The following is a 13,543-nucleotide window of genomic DNA, read 5'->3' as shown; positions in this document are numbered from 1 at the left end:
GTCGACTACAAAACAATACTACAACATGACGTAACGATACATCCGCTAGCGACAGGATCATATACCCTAAATGAAATGGTGCCCAGGCTAGGGTCCCAGTAGCTCTCTGAATGGTAGTGTATATCATATCAATGTTCCTCACTGTCTGCTGGGTCCCAGTAGCTCTCTGAATGGTAGTGTATATCATATCATTGTTCCTCACTGTCTGCTGGGTCCCAGTAGCTCTCTGAATGGTAGTGTATATCATATCATTGTTCCTCACTGTCTGCTGGGTACCAGTAGCTCTCTGAATGGTAGTGTATATCATATCATTGTTCCTCACTGTCTGCTGGGTACCAGTAGCTCTATGAATGGTAGTGTATATCATATCATTGTTCCTCACTGTCTGCTGGGTACCAGTAGCTCTATGAATGGTAGTGTATATCATATCATTGTTCCTCACTGTCTGCTGGGTACCAGTAGCTCTATGAATGGTAGTGTATATCATATCATTGTTCCTCACTGTCTGCTGGGTCCCAGTAGCTCTACTTGAGGGTTAGGTGAAAGAAGCCAGACGAGGTCTTGGTTGGTGCAGCCATGAGCATGTTGGCTTGATTCTTGTGGGTTATGGTGATCTATGGAAAAAAATCAAACCAAAACTATAAATGTCCAATAAAAATGTCATTTCTTTTACAAAGATTGATGTTTCTAGTTATTTAGGCAGATTTTCATCCCAATGTCACTAAAGACAGTTTCAGACCTTCCAAAACAAACCAAATTCAACTACCGTAATTTCCGGACTATAAGCCGCGACTTTTTACTCATGATTTGAACCCTGCGGCTTATACAACGGTGCGGCTTATCTATGGATTTTTACAGCTAACGGCCACTAGGGGACCTAATAAATCTTAGCTTAGCTTATAGTCCAGTGCGGCTTGTATATGTACACATTTGTTTTTTTCCCTAAATTTAGCTGGTGCGGCTTATATTCAGGTGCGGCTTATAGTCCGGAAATTACGGTACTTCTCCGCGTTTCTAGAGCACATTTAAAACAACCAAGGTTGACCAAAGTGCTGGACAGCATATAAACAAACATATAGAGTAGAGAAAATGCACAAGAAGATACAGTAGAAACATTTTTCACGAGAAAAAATAAATAAAATAGAAGAAGTACAGAACAAAAATATAGAATGTGAGAGCACGGGGGGGGGGCATATGGTGTTAAAAGGCCAGGGAGAACATGTGTGTTTGAGATTTAAAAACAGCAGATTTAAAAATGTCCACAGAAGGTGCAGCTTTCACAACTAGTGGCAGGACGTTCCAAACGTCTGGGTGCAGCCAGTGAAGGGATGACGTGTTCTGTTCTTGTCTACGGGTGCCGGTCAAGAGTCTAGCTGCGGCATTTTGAACAAGTTGTATTCTGGAGACTAGAGATGAGGCGTGTGTGCATGCCACACTGGGACACCCTGCTCCTGCAGTGTCCTAATTTGCTACAGCAACTGTAAATAACTTGTAAACTGTAAATAACTTACAGTGCAGGCGGGTTGCATCCAGGGTTCCCCGTCAATCTGCATGGGCAGCGTTTTGTGGGTCCTGCACATGGACACACACACAGTCACAGGGTTATACCACCTTACGTGTGTGTGTGTGTGTGTGTGTGTGAGTGTGTGTGTGTGTGTGTGTGTGTGTGTGTGAAAGAAGAAACTGGAATGCAGCACGAGCAGAAACATCAAAACACTCGTTTCCCTGCGGGGCAGCGGTGGCCGAACGGTTTGCGGAGCGGTCTTGATATCGGAAGGTCGCTAGTTCGTATCCCCGGACCGGCACGTTAAAATTACCACCGCTGAAGTGCCCTTGAGCAAGGCATTGGACCTCTACCATGAAATGTTCTATGAGCAGGGCCTGGCTGTAAACAAGTTCTTGAGCTTAGTCCAGTTACCCTGGGTAAACATAGTACCTTTCCTTTCCTTAGTCCAGTTACCCTGGGTAAACATGGTAACTTTGCTTTTACTTTGCAGCGGTTGTTGTGGCAGAGCTTGCCGGACCAAAGCGGGCCTCATCAGGCACCAAGGTGCCTGAGGCAGACGTGGACATCCGCCTCCCTAGATCTTCGTTCGCGAAGCAAAGCCATGATGATGATGGCGTGTGTGACACCATTCATTCTAGCTGACCTTGGCAGTGACCAGTGGTACTCGGCCTCAGAGCAGCCAGGGTCAAGTAGTTAGTATGGGGTTACCATTCATTCTATCTGACCTTGGCAGTGGCTCTGAGTGGCCTCAGAGCAGCCAGGGTCCAGTAGTTAGTATGGGGTTACGTGCAGTTCAAATTCCCCACTAGAGTGTAACTTAACTTAACCCAATAAAACAGGGAGAGCATCTGTCAAGGTTTGCATTCTTAGGTCTTACCAGTGTCCACAAGTATAGTAGAATTTCAGAAATAGACATTAAGGAGCAACTTTCCTGGTCCTCCTCACAAGAGAAACGTTTTTATTTTAGATGTTCCAGATTAGAATTAGGAAAAGGTTGAGCTTGCGGTCACGCTAAGTATTAGATGGTTAGGTTTATTGTTGTGGTATACTTATGTCGCTTTACGGTTAGGGATACAAATGGCAGAGAATTGTAAAATATGCATTCAAAAAATTGCTGTCATTGTTGACAAGTATAGTAATACAAACGTGTGTGTGTGCGCACATGTGCATAAATGGTAAATGGTGCATTTATATAGCGCCTTTATCCAAGGCGCTTTACAGAGATTGTGCATTACATTCACCCATTCACAAACACATTCATACACAGATGGCAGCGGAAACCATGCAAGGCACCAACTAGCACATCGGGAGCAATTAGGGGTTCAGTGTCTTGCTCAAGGACACTTCGACAGTAACTCTGGGGGAGCCTGGGTTCGAACTGGCATCCTTACGGTTACCATCCAGGCACTCTACCCCTGAGCCACCGCCGCCCCTGTGCATGTGCGTGTGCGAGTGTGTGTGTGTGCGCGTGTTTGCATGCCGTGTGCGTGCGAGTGTTTGCATCTACAGTGAGAATGTACAAACATTCCCGGGTCATTCCACCATCCATGTTTCATGTTTTGGAACATGTTTCATGTTTTGGACAGCTAATACACCAGGGGCCTGTTTCACGAAACTTGGATTAACTAATCCAGGATTTAGGCCAAAACCAGGCTTTTTCAATCCTGGTCTTTACAGCCTGGTTTATTCCGTTCCACTAAAGCCAAGCGAGGCTCAGAATTGGCGGATTTGGCGAGCCGGGATCAGCAAGCCTGGCTTAATAGATAGCCTGACTTTTTGTCTCTAGACCCATTCTGTAGAACACAGATTTACTGATCCTTCTTCTTCATGTGGTATTATGGCAGTTTGCATCCTTAATAGTTGCATTACTGCCCCCTTTTGTATATCTCAGTATCTGTACTAATCTATTCAAGACTTACTGATACAAGGACTTCTAAAATAAATACTGCTGCTGTAATTAAAGAGAGAACATACTCAATAGTGGATAGACTAAATGATTAACTACCCCAAAAATATAGTTAACATTTTACCACTACTATTAACTTAAAACAGAATTCTTAATATTGTAAGCATAATGATATTGTCGCATTGTGATATTTGGCCATAACATAAACCCATAATAATTGAATAAGTCTGGAAAACATCATTGGTTTGTGATCAGTTTGACTGCTTAAATTAAATAACTCAGAAACTACAAAACATTTCAAAGTAAAAAGTTCCAGCATCTGTCTCCACAGTAAACTGAATTTTACAAAGTGTGAATGGAGTTTCTAGGTGAAAGTGATTTTTTGACATGCCACTATCTGCCTATAAATGTCTCAAATTTGAAAGCACTATAGGCTATTTCTAAAACTATGAAACATTTCAAAGATTCCTTTTCAGGCAAACATGTCCACCGTAAGATGAACCTAAATAGGTTTGAATGGGGTTTCTAGGTGTAAGTATGTAGGACTAGTAGCATGCCAAAGTTTGTGCTATTGCCATTGAGAATGCATTGGGCGTTTAATGAACAGTAAAGACATCAGGATTAGGTTAAACCTGGCTGTTAGCCTGGTCCGGAGCAGGCTAAGTCCAAAGCATTAGTTTCCATGGTAACTAATGTAGCATCACTTTCATGAAACCGAATCAACATATCCAGGTTAACTGGTTAAATTAATCTGGCAAGATTAACCATCTTTCATGAAACCGGTTAATCGCTGATCCAGGATATATTAAGCCAGGATATGTGTTAAATCCCGGCTTAATCTCTAATCCAAGTTTCGTGAAACAGGCCCCAGATGTTTCATGTTTTTGGACAGCTAATACACCAGATGTTGATAAGGGCGATGAAGAAGAGTCCAGAGAAATGTCTGTCTTAGAGATAGAGCCTGCACCTTTCACCACAGCCTAGTCTTTATAACCACGGTCATTAAATAACAACAAACTTCTAAATACCACCTCAGAACTAGGTGATACAGTATGTGCAGAACATTTGTTGTTATATTTGGCAGCCTATATGTACACACAGACTGGTTGTTAGAGGGCTTCCTTCAACAACTTGGGATGCCCAAAAAGGCTGGCAAAGTGTTGTGGTCATTATATAACAACAAACTTCTAAATACCACCTCAGAACTAGGCGATACTGTATGTGCAGAACATTTGTTGTTGTTGTTATTTGGCAGCCTATAGCACATACTGTACGCACAGACTGGTTGGTTGTTAGAGGGCTTCCTTCAACAACTTGGAATGCCCCAAAAAGGCTGGCAAAGTGTTGTGATGTCTCTGCTATAATTGGCAGCCACCATACATGGCGGAGACGCTGTTACTTGTACACAGAGTACTGAGTGTGCCCCGGCATCTGCAGGGGTCAATAGGTCGTACGTGTGACTGTGTGTGTGTGTGTGTGTGTGTGTGTGTGTGTGTGTGGGTGGGTGGGTGCTTGGCTCTCCCACCAAGCAGTTAGCGAGGTATTGCTCAGTTTCAGCCATTATAGGAAGCCGCTCAATTTGGAGACAGCGTTGTTTCCTTTATCCATGATTTATGTCTGCTGCCCTGTGTACGACATGTCAGCTGTACTGTATGTAATGATGCTGTCCTGTGTACGACATGTCAGCTGTACTGTATGTAACGATGCTGTCCTGTGTACGACATGTCAGCTGTACTGTATGTAACGATGCTGTCCTGTGTACGACATGTCAGCTGTACTGTATGTAATGATGCTGTCCTGTGTACGACATGTCAGCTGTACTGTATGTAATGATGCTGTCCTGTGTACGACATGTCAGCTGTACTGTATGTAACGATGCTGTCCTGTGTACGACATGTCAGCTGTACTGTGTGTAACGATGCTGTCCTGTGTACGACATGTCAGCTGTACTGTATGTAATGATGCTGTCCTGTGTACGACATGTCAGCTGTACTGTATGTAATGATGCTGTCCTGTGTACGACATGTCAGCTGTACTGTATGTAATGATGCTGTCCTGTGTACGACATGTCAGCTGTACTGTATGTAATGATGCTGTCCTGTGTACGACATGTCAGCTGTACTGTATGTAACGATGCTGCCCTGTGTCTGACATGTCAGCTGTACTGTATGTAACCATGCTGTCCTGTGTCTGACATGTCAGCTGTACTGTATGTAACGATGCTGCCCTGTGTACGACATGTCAGCTGTACTGTATGTAACGATTCTGCCCTGCGTACGACATGTCAGCTGTACTGTATAATTATAATGATGCTGCCCTGTGTACGACATGTCAGCTGTACTGTATGTAACCATGCTGTCCTGTGTCTGACATGTCAGCTGTACTGTATGTAACGATGCTGTCCTGTGTCTGACATGTCAGCTGTACTGTATGTAACCATGCTGTCCTGTGTCTGACATGTCAGCTGTACTGTATGTAACGATGCTGTCCTGTGTCCGACATGTCAGCTGTACTGTATGTAACGATGCTGTCCTGTGTCCGACATGTCAGCTGTACTGTATGTAACGATGCTACCCTGTGTCTGACATGTCAGCTGTACTGTATGTAACGATGCTGTCCTGTGTCCGACATGTCAGCTGTACTGTATGTAACGATGCTGCCCTGTGTCTGACATGTCAGCTGTACTGTATGTAACGATGCTTTGCCGTCCATGCACGTTGTAACTGGCTGCTCTCCCACTGTCAAACTGCACTGGCAGTGTTTATGTCCTTTGTACAGTAACAAGGTATTCCTGTACTTCTCATTATGTGGACATAAATAAACATTTCATGTGTGTGTGTGTGTGTGTGTGTGTGTGTGTGTGTGTGTGTGTGTGTGACCTGATGGTGATCTGAGAGGTCTGGGCCAGTCTCCTCCCAGCACTCTTCAGTCCAGAGTATATCTGACCCAGCTCTATGGCCCCCTCCACCCCCACCACCTCCAGGCGCTGGTCACTCGTATCTGTGGGGACACAGAAAAAACATCACACCGTTTAATGTGAAGTCGAGCGGCGGTGCCTTTGAAGTCAAGCACAGTTGTTGACTTAAGCAACAACTGTGACTTAAGGGTTGTGCGTGCGTGCATGCGTGCGGCCCGGCATCTGCAGGGGTCGTATAAGAGGGGTCAATTATAGGTCCTATACTGTAAACGGACAGACGGACAGCTGGACGGACACAGGGACACACGTAGCCATTTGAAGGAGCGGCGTCGTGCAGCTCAAAAAATAAAGCACACAATCATTTAGCTGGGGACCCCCTGGAACTCCCTCGGGTACCCCGGACCCCACTTTGGGAACCACTGCTATACAGCATTCACCAGGGGGTAAATAAAAAAAGGCTTTTCATTTTTGTGTAGAAAACACGTACAGTAGAAAACACGTACAGTACAGTCAGCAGCAACTGCTTTATCGTGCTTGAGATAAAGCCTCACATGGAAATGGAACAGGAAACCACCACTCATCTGCTGATATAACGTCATTTTCCTTCTTCGTAAAACCTACAGAGCACTTTAGTCCCCTGGATCTGGACTCCTCTTTAGAGTCCCCTGGATCTGGACTCCTCTTTAGAGTCCCCTGGATCTGGACTCGTCTTTAGAGTCCCCTGGATCTGGACTCGTCTTTAGTCCCCTGGATCTGGACTCGTCTTTAGAGTCCCCTGGATCTGGACTCGTCTTTAGAGTCCCCTGGATCTGGACTCCTCTTTAGAGTCCCCTGGATCTGGACTCGTCTTTAGAGTCCCCTGGATCTGGACTCGTCTTTAGAGTCCCCTGGATCTGGACTCGTCTTTGGTCTACTGGTCTGGAACCCGTGCTCTTTTTTCCTACTCTAGTTTTATTTACCGTACATTATTTAGAACAGTGGTTCTAAATCCTGGTCTCTATACTGCCTCCCCCTGGCCAGCCGGGGCGCCTGATGGAGGGGAAAGGAACTGGTCTCTATACCTGGTCTCTAACCTGGGCTGTATGTTGAAAATGAGGGCTTGCTGTATTCCGAGTCTAAATAACGGTGAGAAGCATAATAACTAAATCAATGAACTATAAAGGCTGACCTTGTGAGACGGTCTTGAGAAGCTCGGGGTCCGTTATGACCTCGGCAGCGGGGGAGGACGTTGTTTCCTCGGCGGCGGTCGACCTGCTGTCGGCCTTCTTGGATTCGCCCCAGAGGTTGGAGCCGCCGTGCATGCTGGGTATGTTGAGGACGGCTATGCCCTCCAGAGACGCAGCACTCAGGTCCAGAAGTTGACCACAGCACTGGAGAGAGGGGTCAAAATGTACAAGGTTTATTACCACAGCACTGGAGAGAGGGGTCAAAATGTACAAGGTTTATTACCACAGCACTGGAGAGAGGGGTCAAAATGTACAAGGTTTACCTAACCTCGCCTCACCAGGCTTTCCACCTCGGAGGAAAGCCTGGTCTCTGTTCCAAGAGTGCTGTGTGAACCGGTCTGGAGCGGATTATATCGTTACGTCATGTTGTAGTCATTGTTTTGTAGTCATCAGGATTATATCGTTACGTCATGTTGTAGTATTGTTTTGTAGTCATCAGGATGATATCGCTACGTCATGTTGTAGTCATTGTTTTGTAGTCATCAGGATGATATCGCTACGTCATGTTGTATTGTTTTGTAGTCATCAGGATGATATCGCTACGTCATGTTGTAGTATTGTTTTGTAGTCATCAGGATGATATCGCTACGTCATGTGTTGTAGTATTGTTTTGTAGTCATCAGGATGATATCGCTACGTCATGTGTTGTAGTATTGTTTTGTAGTCATCAGGATGATATCGCTACGTCATGTTGTAGTCATTGTTTTGTAGTCATCAGGATGATATCGCTACGTCATGTTGTAGTCATTGTTTTGTAGTCATCAGGATGATATCGCTACGTCATGTTGTAGTATTGTTTTGTAGTCATCAGGATGATATCGTTACGTCATGTTGTAGTATTGTTTTGTAGTCATCAGGATGATATCGCTACGTCATGTTGTAGTATTGTTTTGTAGTCATCAGGATGATATCGCTACGTCATGTTGTAGTCATTGTTTCGTAGTCATCAGGATGATATCGCTACGTCATGTTGTAGTATTGTTTTGTAGTCATCAGGATGATATCGTTACATCATGTTGTAGTATTGTTTTGTAGTCATCAGGATGATATCGCTACGTCATGTTGTAGTATTGTTTTGTAGTCATCAGGATGATATCGTTACGTCATGTTGTAGTATTGTTTTGTAGTCATCAGGATGATATCGCTACGTCATGTAGTAGTATTGTTTTGTAGTCATCAGGATGATATCGTTACGTCATGTTGTAGTATTGTTTTGTAGTCATCAGGATGATATCGTTACGTCATGTTGTAGTATTGTTTTGTAGTCATCAGGATGATATCGTTACGTCATGTTGTAGTATTGTTTTGTAGTCATCAGGATGATATCGCTACGTCATGTGTTGTAGTATTGTTTTGTAGTCATCAGGATGATATCGTTACGTCATGTTGTAGTATTGTTTTGTAGTCATCAGGATGATATCGTTACGTCATGTTGTAGTATTGTTTTGTAGTCATCAGGATGATATCGCTACGTCATGTGTTGTAGTATTGTTTTGTAGCATTGTTTTGTAGTCATCAGACCTTCATCAGGCTGATGAAGGTCTGACGACCGAAACGTTGCTCAATAAAATCTAAACTCAAGTCAAGCCCAGGCTATACCGAAACGGTGCTTAGTAAAAACAGTGACCACCGCGGCCTGACGTCATGTTGTAGTTTTCGGTGGTCACCTCTTCACCGAAAACTGGACTATCTTTGAATATGCCTTTAGACTGAGAATCAAGCTTCTATACCAGATCTGAATATTTGTATAATTATTATCGTTAGTTTTAAATAAAAAAATTATATTGTTTTATTGTACGGGGTTCACCTCAATGGTGATCCACTCCTTCAGCTTCTTGCAAGAGGAAGAGATGGTCTCAGAAGTGGCAAACTCAAAATACCAAAGTTTGTTCTTCATTCTAAAACAACAAAAAAATTAGAAAACGAGAAAAGAAAAAGAGTGATTTAACTATTGTTATTTTTATTGCATTGTATTGGTATAGACTAAATCTGTCAGCCTTGTTTGTGAAAAGACTGATCAAGCTAAACTACAGTAAAGTAAGTATATTGTGGCAGGGGGCGGGATCAAGGTGTCTGTGAGTGGGGTGACAGGGCTGGCTTTGCCTGCAGCTCACAGGCACACCTGCAGCAGATTGTGTCAATTAAATGAAGGACAGCTGCTGTGTATATAAGGTGTGCTTAATGTGTTCTCTGTTGCAGTGAGAGACTGGGTCCAGACAGAGCCACACAATACTCCACATTCCTGCCTGCTAGAATTGGATGTTTAATGTCACACGGTGACTGTTTAGTTCATGTTATAGGATTCACATTGAGAGGACACTGTGACTTGTTACACTCTAGTTTAGGCTCCTGTTAATGTTTGTTGACCAATTCCCTGGCTTAAGAGGAATAAACGGCATGTTCTCCCCGTGTCCCCTAGGGTAGATACCCTCACAAAAACATGCCGTAATCCTGGTCTCTAAAACTACCTCCCCCTGGCCAGCCAGGGCGCCTGATGGAGGGGAAAGGAACTGGTCGGAATAACGTGTCCCTTCCATGCGCTACGTCCGGCCGGGGAAATTCCCCCCTGTCAGGAGAAAAGAAGCAGCTTGGACTCCTCATGCATAGAAGGAGGCATGAGGTCAGTCCGCTGCCCCCCCAGGTTGGCAGAGGAAGTGTAGCGCCCAGGATTACATTAGATAATTGGCACTGGGTGAAAAGAAAACTGGGTTACAAAATCATGGGATAAAAATGTAGTAAAAAAAAAAAAAGAGGAATAAACAGCCTACTTGAGAACAACTGCCTGTGTCGTGTCCTTCCGTGCCCTGGGTTGTGACTAGCTTTGTCACATATATGTATAAGTAAGCCTTGCCAAAGTACACCCCCTGGACATGATGCTAGTATGTTGCAGGGAGTCAGGGACAGGGCCTGCCCCTCAACTGTACTCTGAAATAAAGGTTGATGATGATGATGATGATGATGATGACCGTGACGGATATGAAACACCAACCTCCAAGTCTCAGGGCGCACACTTTAGCCACAAGGCCAGTGCACACATAGACATCAAAGGGGGCTTCAGCCCCTGCCCTTTTAACCGTCTGTAAAACAACTGCCCTCTCCAGAACCACGAATGCAGCGTTTACTACATGGTGAAAGAAATGCAAATGCCCTCCTCTCCTTTCCATGCCATATATACCGGAAGGCAGCATTCAGGAGAATTGCTTTTTCTCCTGAACTTGTTGCTTTTTCTCCTGAACTTGTCTCCTGAACTTGAACACAGCATTTTGCTAATTTTAGTTTAGAAATCCATGTCGTTACACACGGCATCTCCACTAGCTAAAGAGTGCTGGGTTGCACCCTGAAAATAGCTGATCTACGGCACGCTGCGACGCGTTGTGAGATTGTAGATCTGCTATTTTCTGTCACCTGCTATTGAACCTCTCCGGGTGTCTAACCTGCTATTGAACCTCTCAGGGTGTTTAACCTGCTATTGAACCTCTCAGGGTGTTTAACCTGCTATTGGACCTCTCTGTGTCTCACCTGCTATTGAACCTCTCTGTGTCTCACCTGCTATTGAACCTCTCTGTGTCTCACCTGCTATTGAACCTCTCTGTGTCTCACCTGCTATTGAACCTCTCTTTCTCACCTGCTATTGAACCTCTCAGGGTGCTTCTCTCTCATGGAGTGGAAGTGGTGGGCAATCGATGCATCCTGTCAAAGGGAACATTAACACACATTAACCAGAGGACATTTTCACAACATAAAGCAGATCATTTCAAGTAAAAGGTTTAGATTTAAGGTATTTCTACTCTTTCTCAACATTTACAATTTAGGCATTTATTAGCAGACGCTCTTAAACCAAGAGCGATTTACAGTAAGCGACTAAGCAATAACGTAATGAATGTAAAAACATTCATTACGACGGCATCGGAATACATTTTAGTACTGTAGATTTAGTCGACAGAAACTAGACCAACACTAAAACATTCCGGGTGACTAAAATGTGACGAAAACTTAAATGAAAACTATTCAAGAGACACCGTATAAAACTAAAATCAAAATCTGCTGCCCAAAAACAACACAGTACTGCTACAGATACACACTCACCACTCCGATGGAGAAGTAGTTGTTGATGATCTCTTGGGGCACGGGGTCTCCCTTCTCCTTGTGGTCCCTCTGGACCACTCGGATGCTCCAGCGGTCCATGGGCACCGACACGCTGCCCTCCACCTCCCTCAGGACGTCCCGCAGGTCTGAGCCCTCGTACCCTACACAGCGGGACGACGAGAACAACGGAACAACATTTTAACCCATTTTTACCTGAGATCGGATTCTAAAAATGTCTTCTACATCCTGACAGTTTTCTGAAAAAGCTATGTTTCTATGTCAGTGGTTCTTAGAATTTTCTAAAATAGCAGACCTACTGTACAAGATTTTTCGAGGGGCAGTTTTGAATTGCAGCCATGCGTAGGTGCCCTTTGAGAGCCGTTTTGAAGGAGTCAAAGGATTCACATGTCCTAATGACAGTTGGTAGGGCGTTCCACATTTTTGTGGCATAGGAGCAAAATTAATTTAGTCCCTAGTTTGTGCCGAATCTGGGTTGTACATGGTTTGTTGAACTCCCTCTGGTTTTTAAGTTTAAGTTTGAACTTTTGCACTTTTACTCAAGTACATTTTGACCGAAATAATAAGGTCACGAATACAAGCGGCCGAAATGAGTTTTCTTCGACGGGTGGCTGGCATCTCCCTTAGAGATAGAGTGAGAAGTTCAGTCACACGAGAGAGACTCGGAGTAGAACCGCTGCTCCTTCGCCTGGAAAGGAGTCAGCTGAGGTGGTTCGGGCAGCTGGTTAGGATGCCTTTCGGATGCCTCCCTAGGGAGGTCCTCGATGCACGTCCCACTGGGAGGAGACCCCGGGGCATCTGGTTAGGATGCCTCTCGGGCGCCTCCCTAGGGAGGTCCTCGACGCACGTCCCACTGGGAGGAGACCCCGGGGCAGACCAAGGCGCAGTTGGAGAAAATACATGGACTCACTGGCCTTGGAACGCCTCGGGATCTCCCCAGGAGGAAGTCACTAATGTTGCTCTGGAGAGGGAAGTCTGGAGCTCTCTGGTGGAGCTGTTGCCCCCGCGACCCGACTACGGATAAGGGGTTGAAGATGGATGGATGGATGGACATTTTGAATACGGCACTTCTACTTGTAACAGAATGAGTCTACATTGCAGTATTGATACTTTTACTTGAGTAAACCATGTGAGTACCTCCTCCCCAGCGCATGCAGCGGGCCAGGTCGTTCCCCGTGCCGAGAGGCAGCACGGCCACGGGAGGACAGACGGCCAGCTCTGCTCGGTCTGAAAGAAACCAGTTACTATTAGAACCTTTTTCTATGTTTCTATTCTTCGATTTAAAAAAATAGCAAAAAAAAAAGCTCGTAGCGCGCCACTCGGTGGCGCACTATGAGCTTGTAGATCTGCTATTTTTCAATAGCTAAAGCAAAACAAATGAAAGAAACCAGTGACTTTTATAACCTTTTTCCACATCAAGGCCTGTGTTGTTTTCGTCGACTAAAACCAAGACGGAAAATGTTCGTCGACTACCTTTTTTCACTGACGAAAACTGGGTGAATGTGGGTGAATGTAATGCACAATCTCTGTAAAGCGCCGTGGATAAAGGCCCTATATAAATGCACCATTTACCATTTAAGTTTCAAAAATAAGTACTTTTTCCACCACTGGGAGTCTGGGAAATACATAGAGATTTATGCTGATTTCAGTATTTCTCATGCGACTATACTGTCAAATACTGTACGATACCTATGGCATCCAGAATCCACCCAACAGTTCCGTCGCCTCCACACACCAAGATTCTGTATTCATGTAGGTTGCGGTAAAAGTGCAGTCTGAAATTATAACAACATTATACACACATTTTAGCGAGGAGGTGAAGCTAAATATCAACGGCATGTTTACTTAAAAGTCTTAAACCACTGGTTCTCAACCGGTGGTTG

General features: G+C 44.6%; 1 protein-coding gene across 1 annotated transcript in view; it reads right to left on the bottom strand.

Annotated features, from left to right (window-relative positions):
• Window positions 1-378: 378 nt before the first annotated feature.
• Window positions 379-13,543, bottom strand: part of dgkab (diacylglycerol kinase, alpha b) — a 28,059-nt gene continuing 14,894 nt past the window's right edge. Inside the window, 9 exon segments of the mRNA XM_083770564.1 lie at window positions 379-614; window positions 1,512-1,572; window positions 6,293-6,413; window positions 7,499-7,700; window positions 9,364-9,454; window positions 11,182-11,246; window positions 11,643-11,803; window positions 12,798-12,887; window positions 13,350-13,435. Of these exon segments, the coding sequence (XP_083626690.1) occupies window positions 525-614; window positions 1,512-1,572; window positions 6,293-6,413; window positions 7,499-7,700; window positions 9,364-9,454; window positions 11,182-11,246; window positions 11,643-11,803; window positions 12,798-12,887; window positions 13,350-13,435 (967 nt within the window). The 3' untranslated portion in view covers window positions 379-524.

Source organism: Protomyctophum parallelum (assembly GCF_964188405.1).
Source record: "Protomyctophum parallelum genome assembly, chromosome: 8".
NCBI classification, from domain to species: Eukaryota; Metazoa; Chordata; class Actinopteri; order Myctophiformes; family Myctophidae; genus Protomyctophum; species Protomyctophum parallelum.
This window is presented reverse-complemented; position numbering and strand designations above follow the sequence as displayed.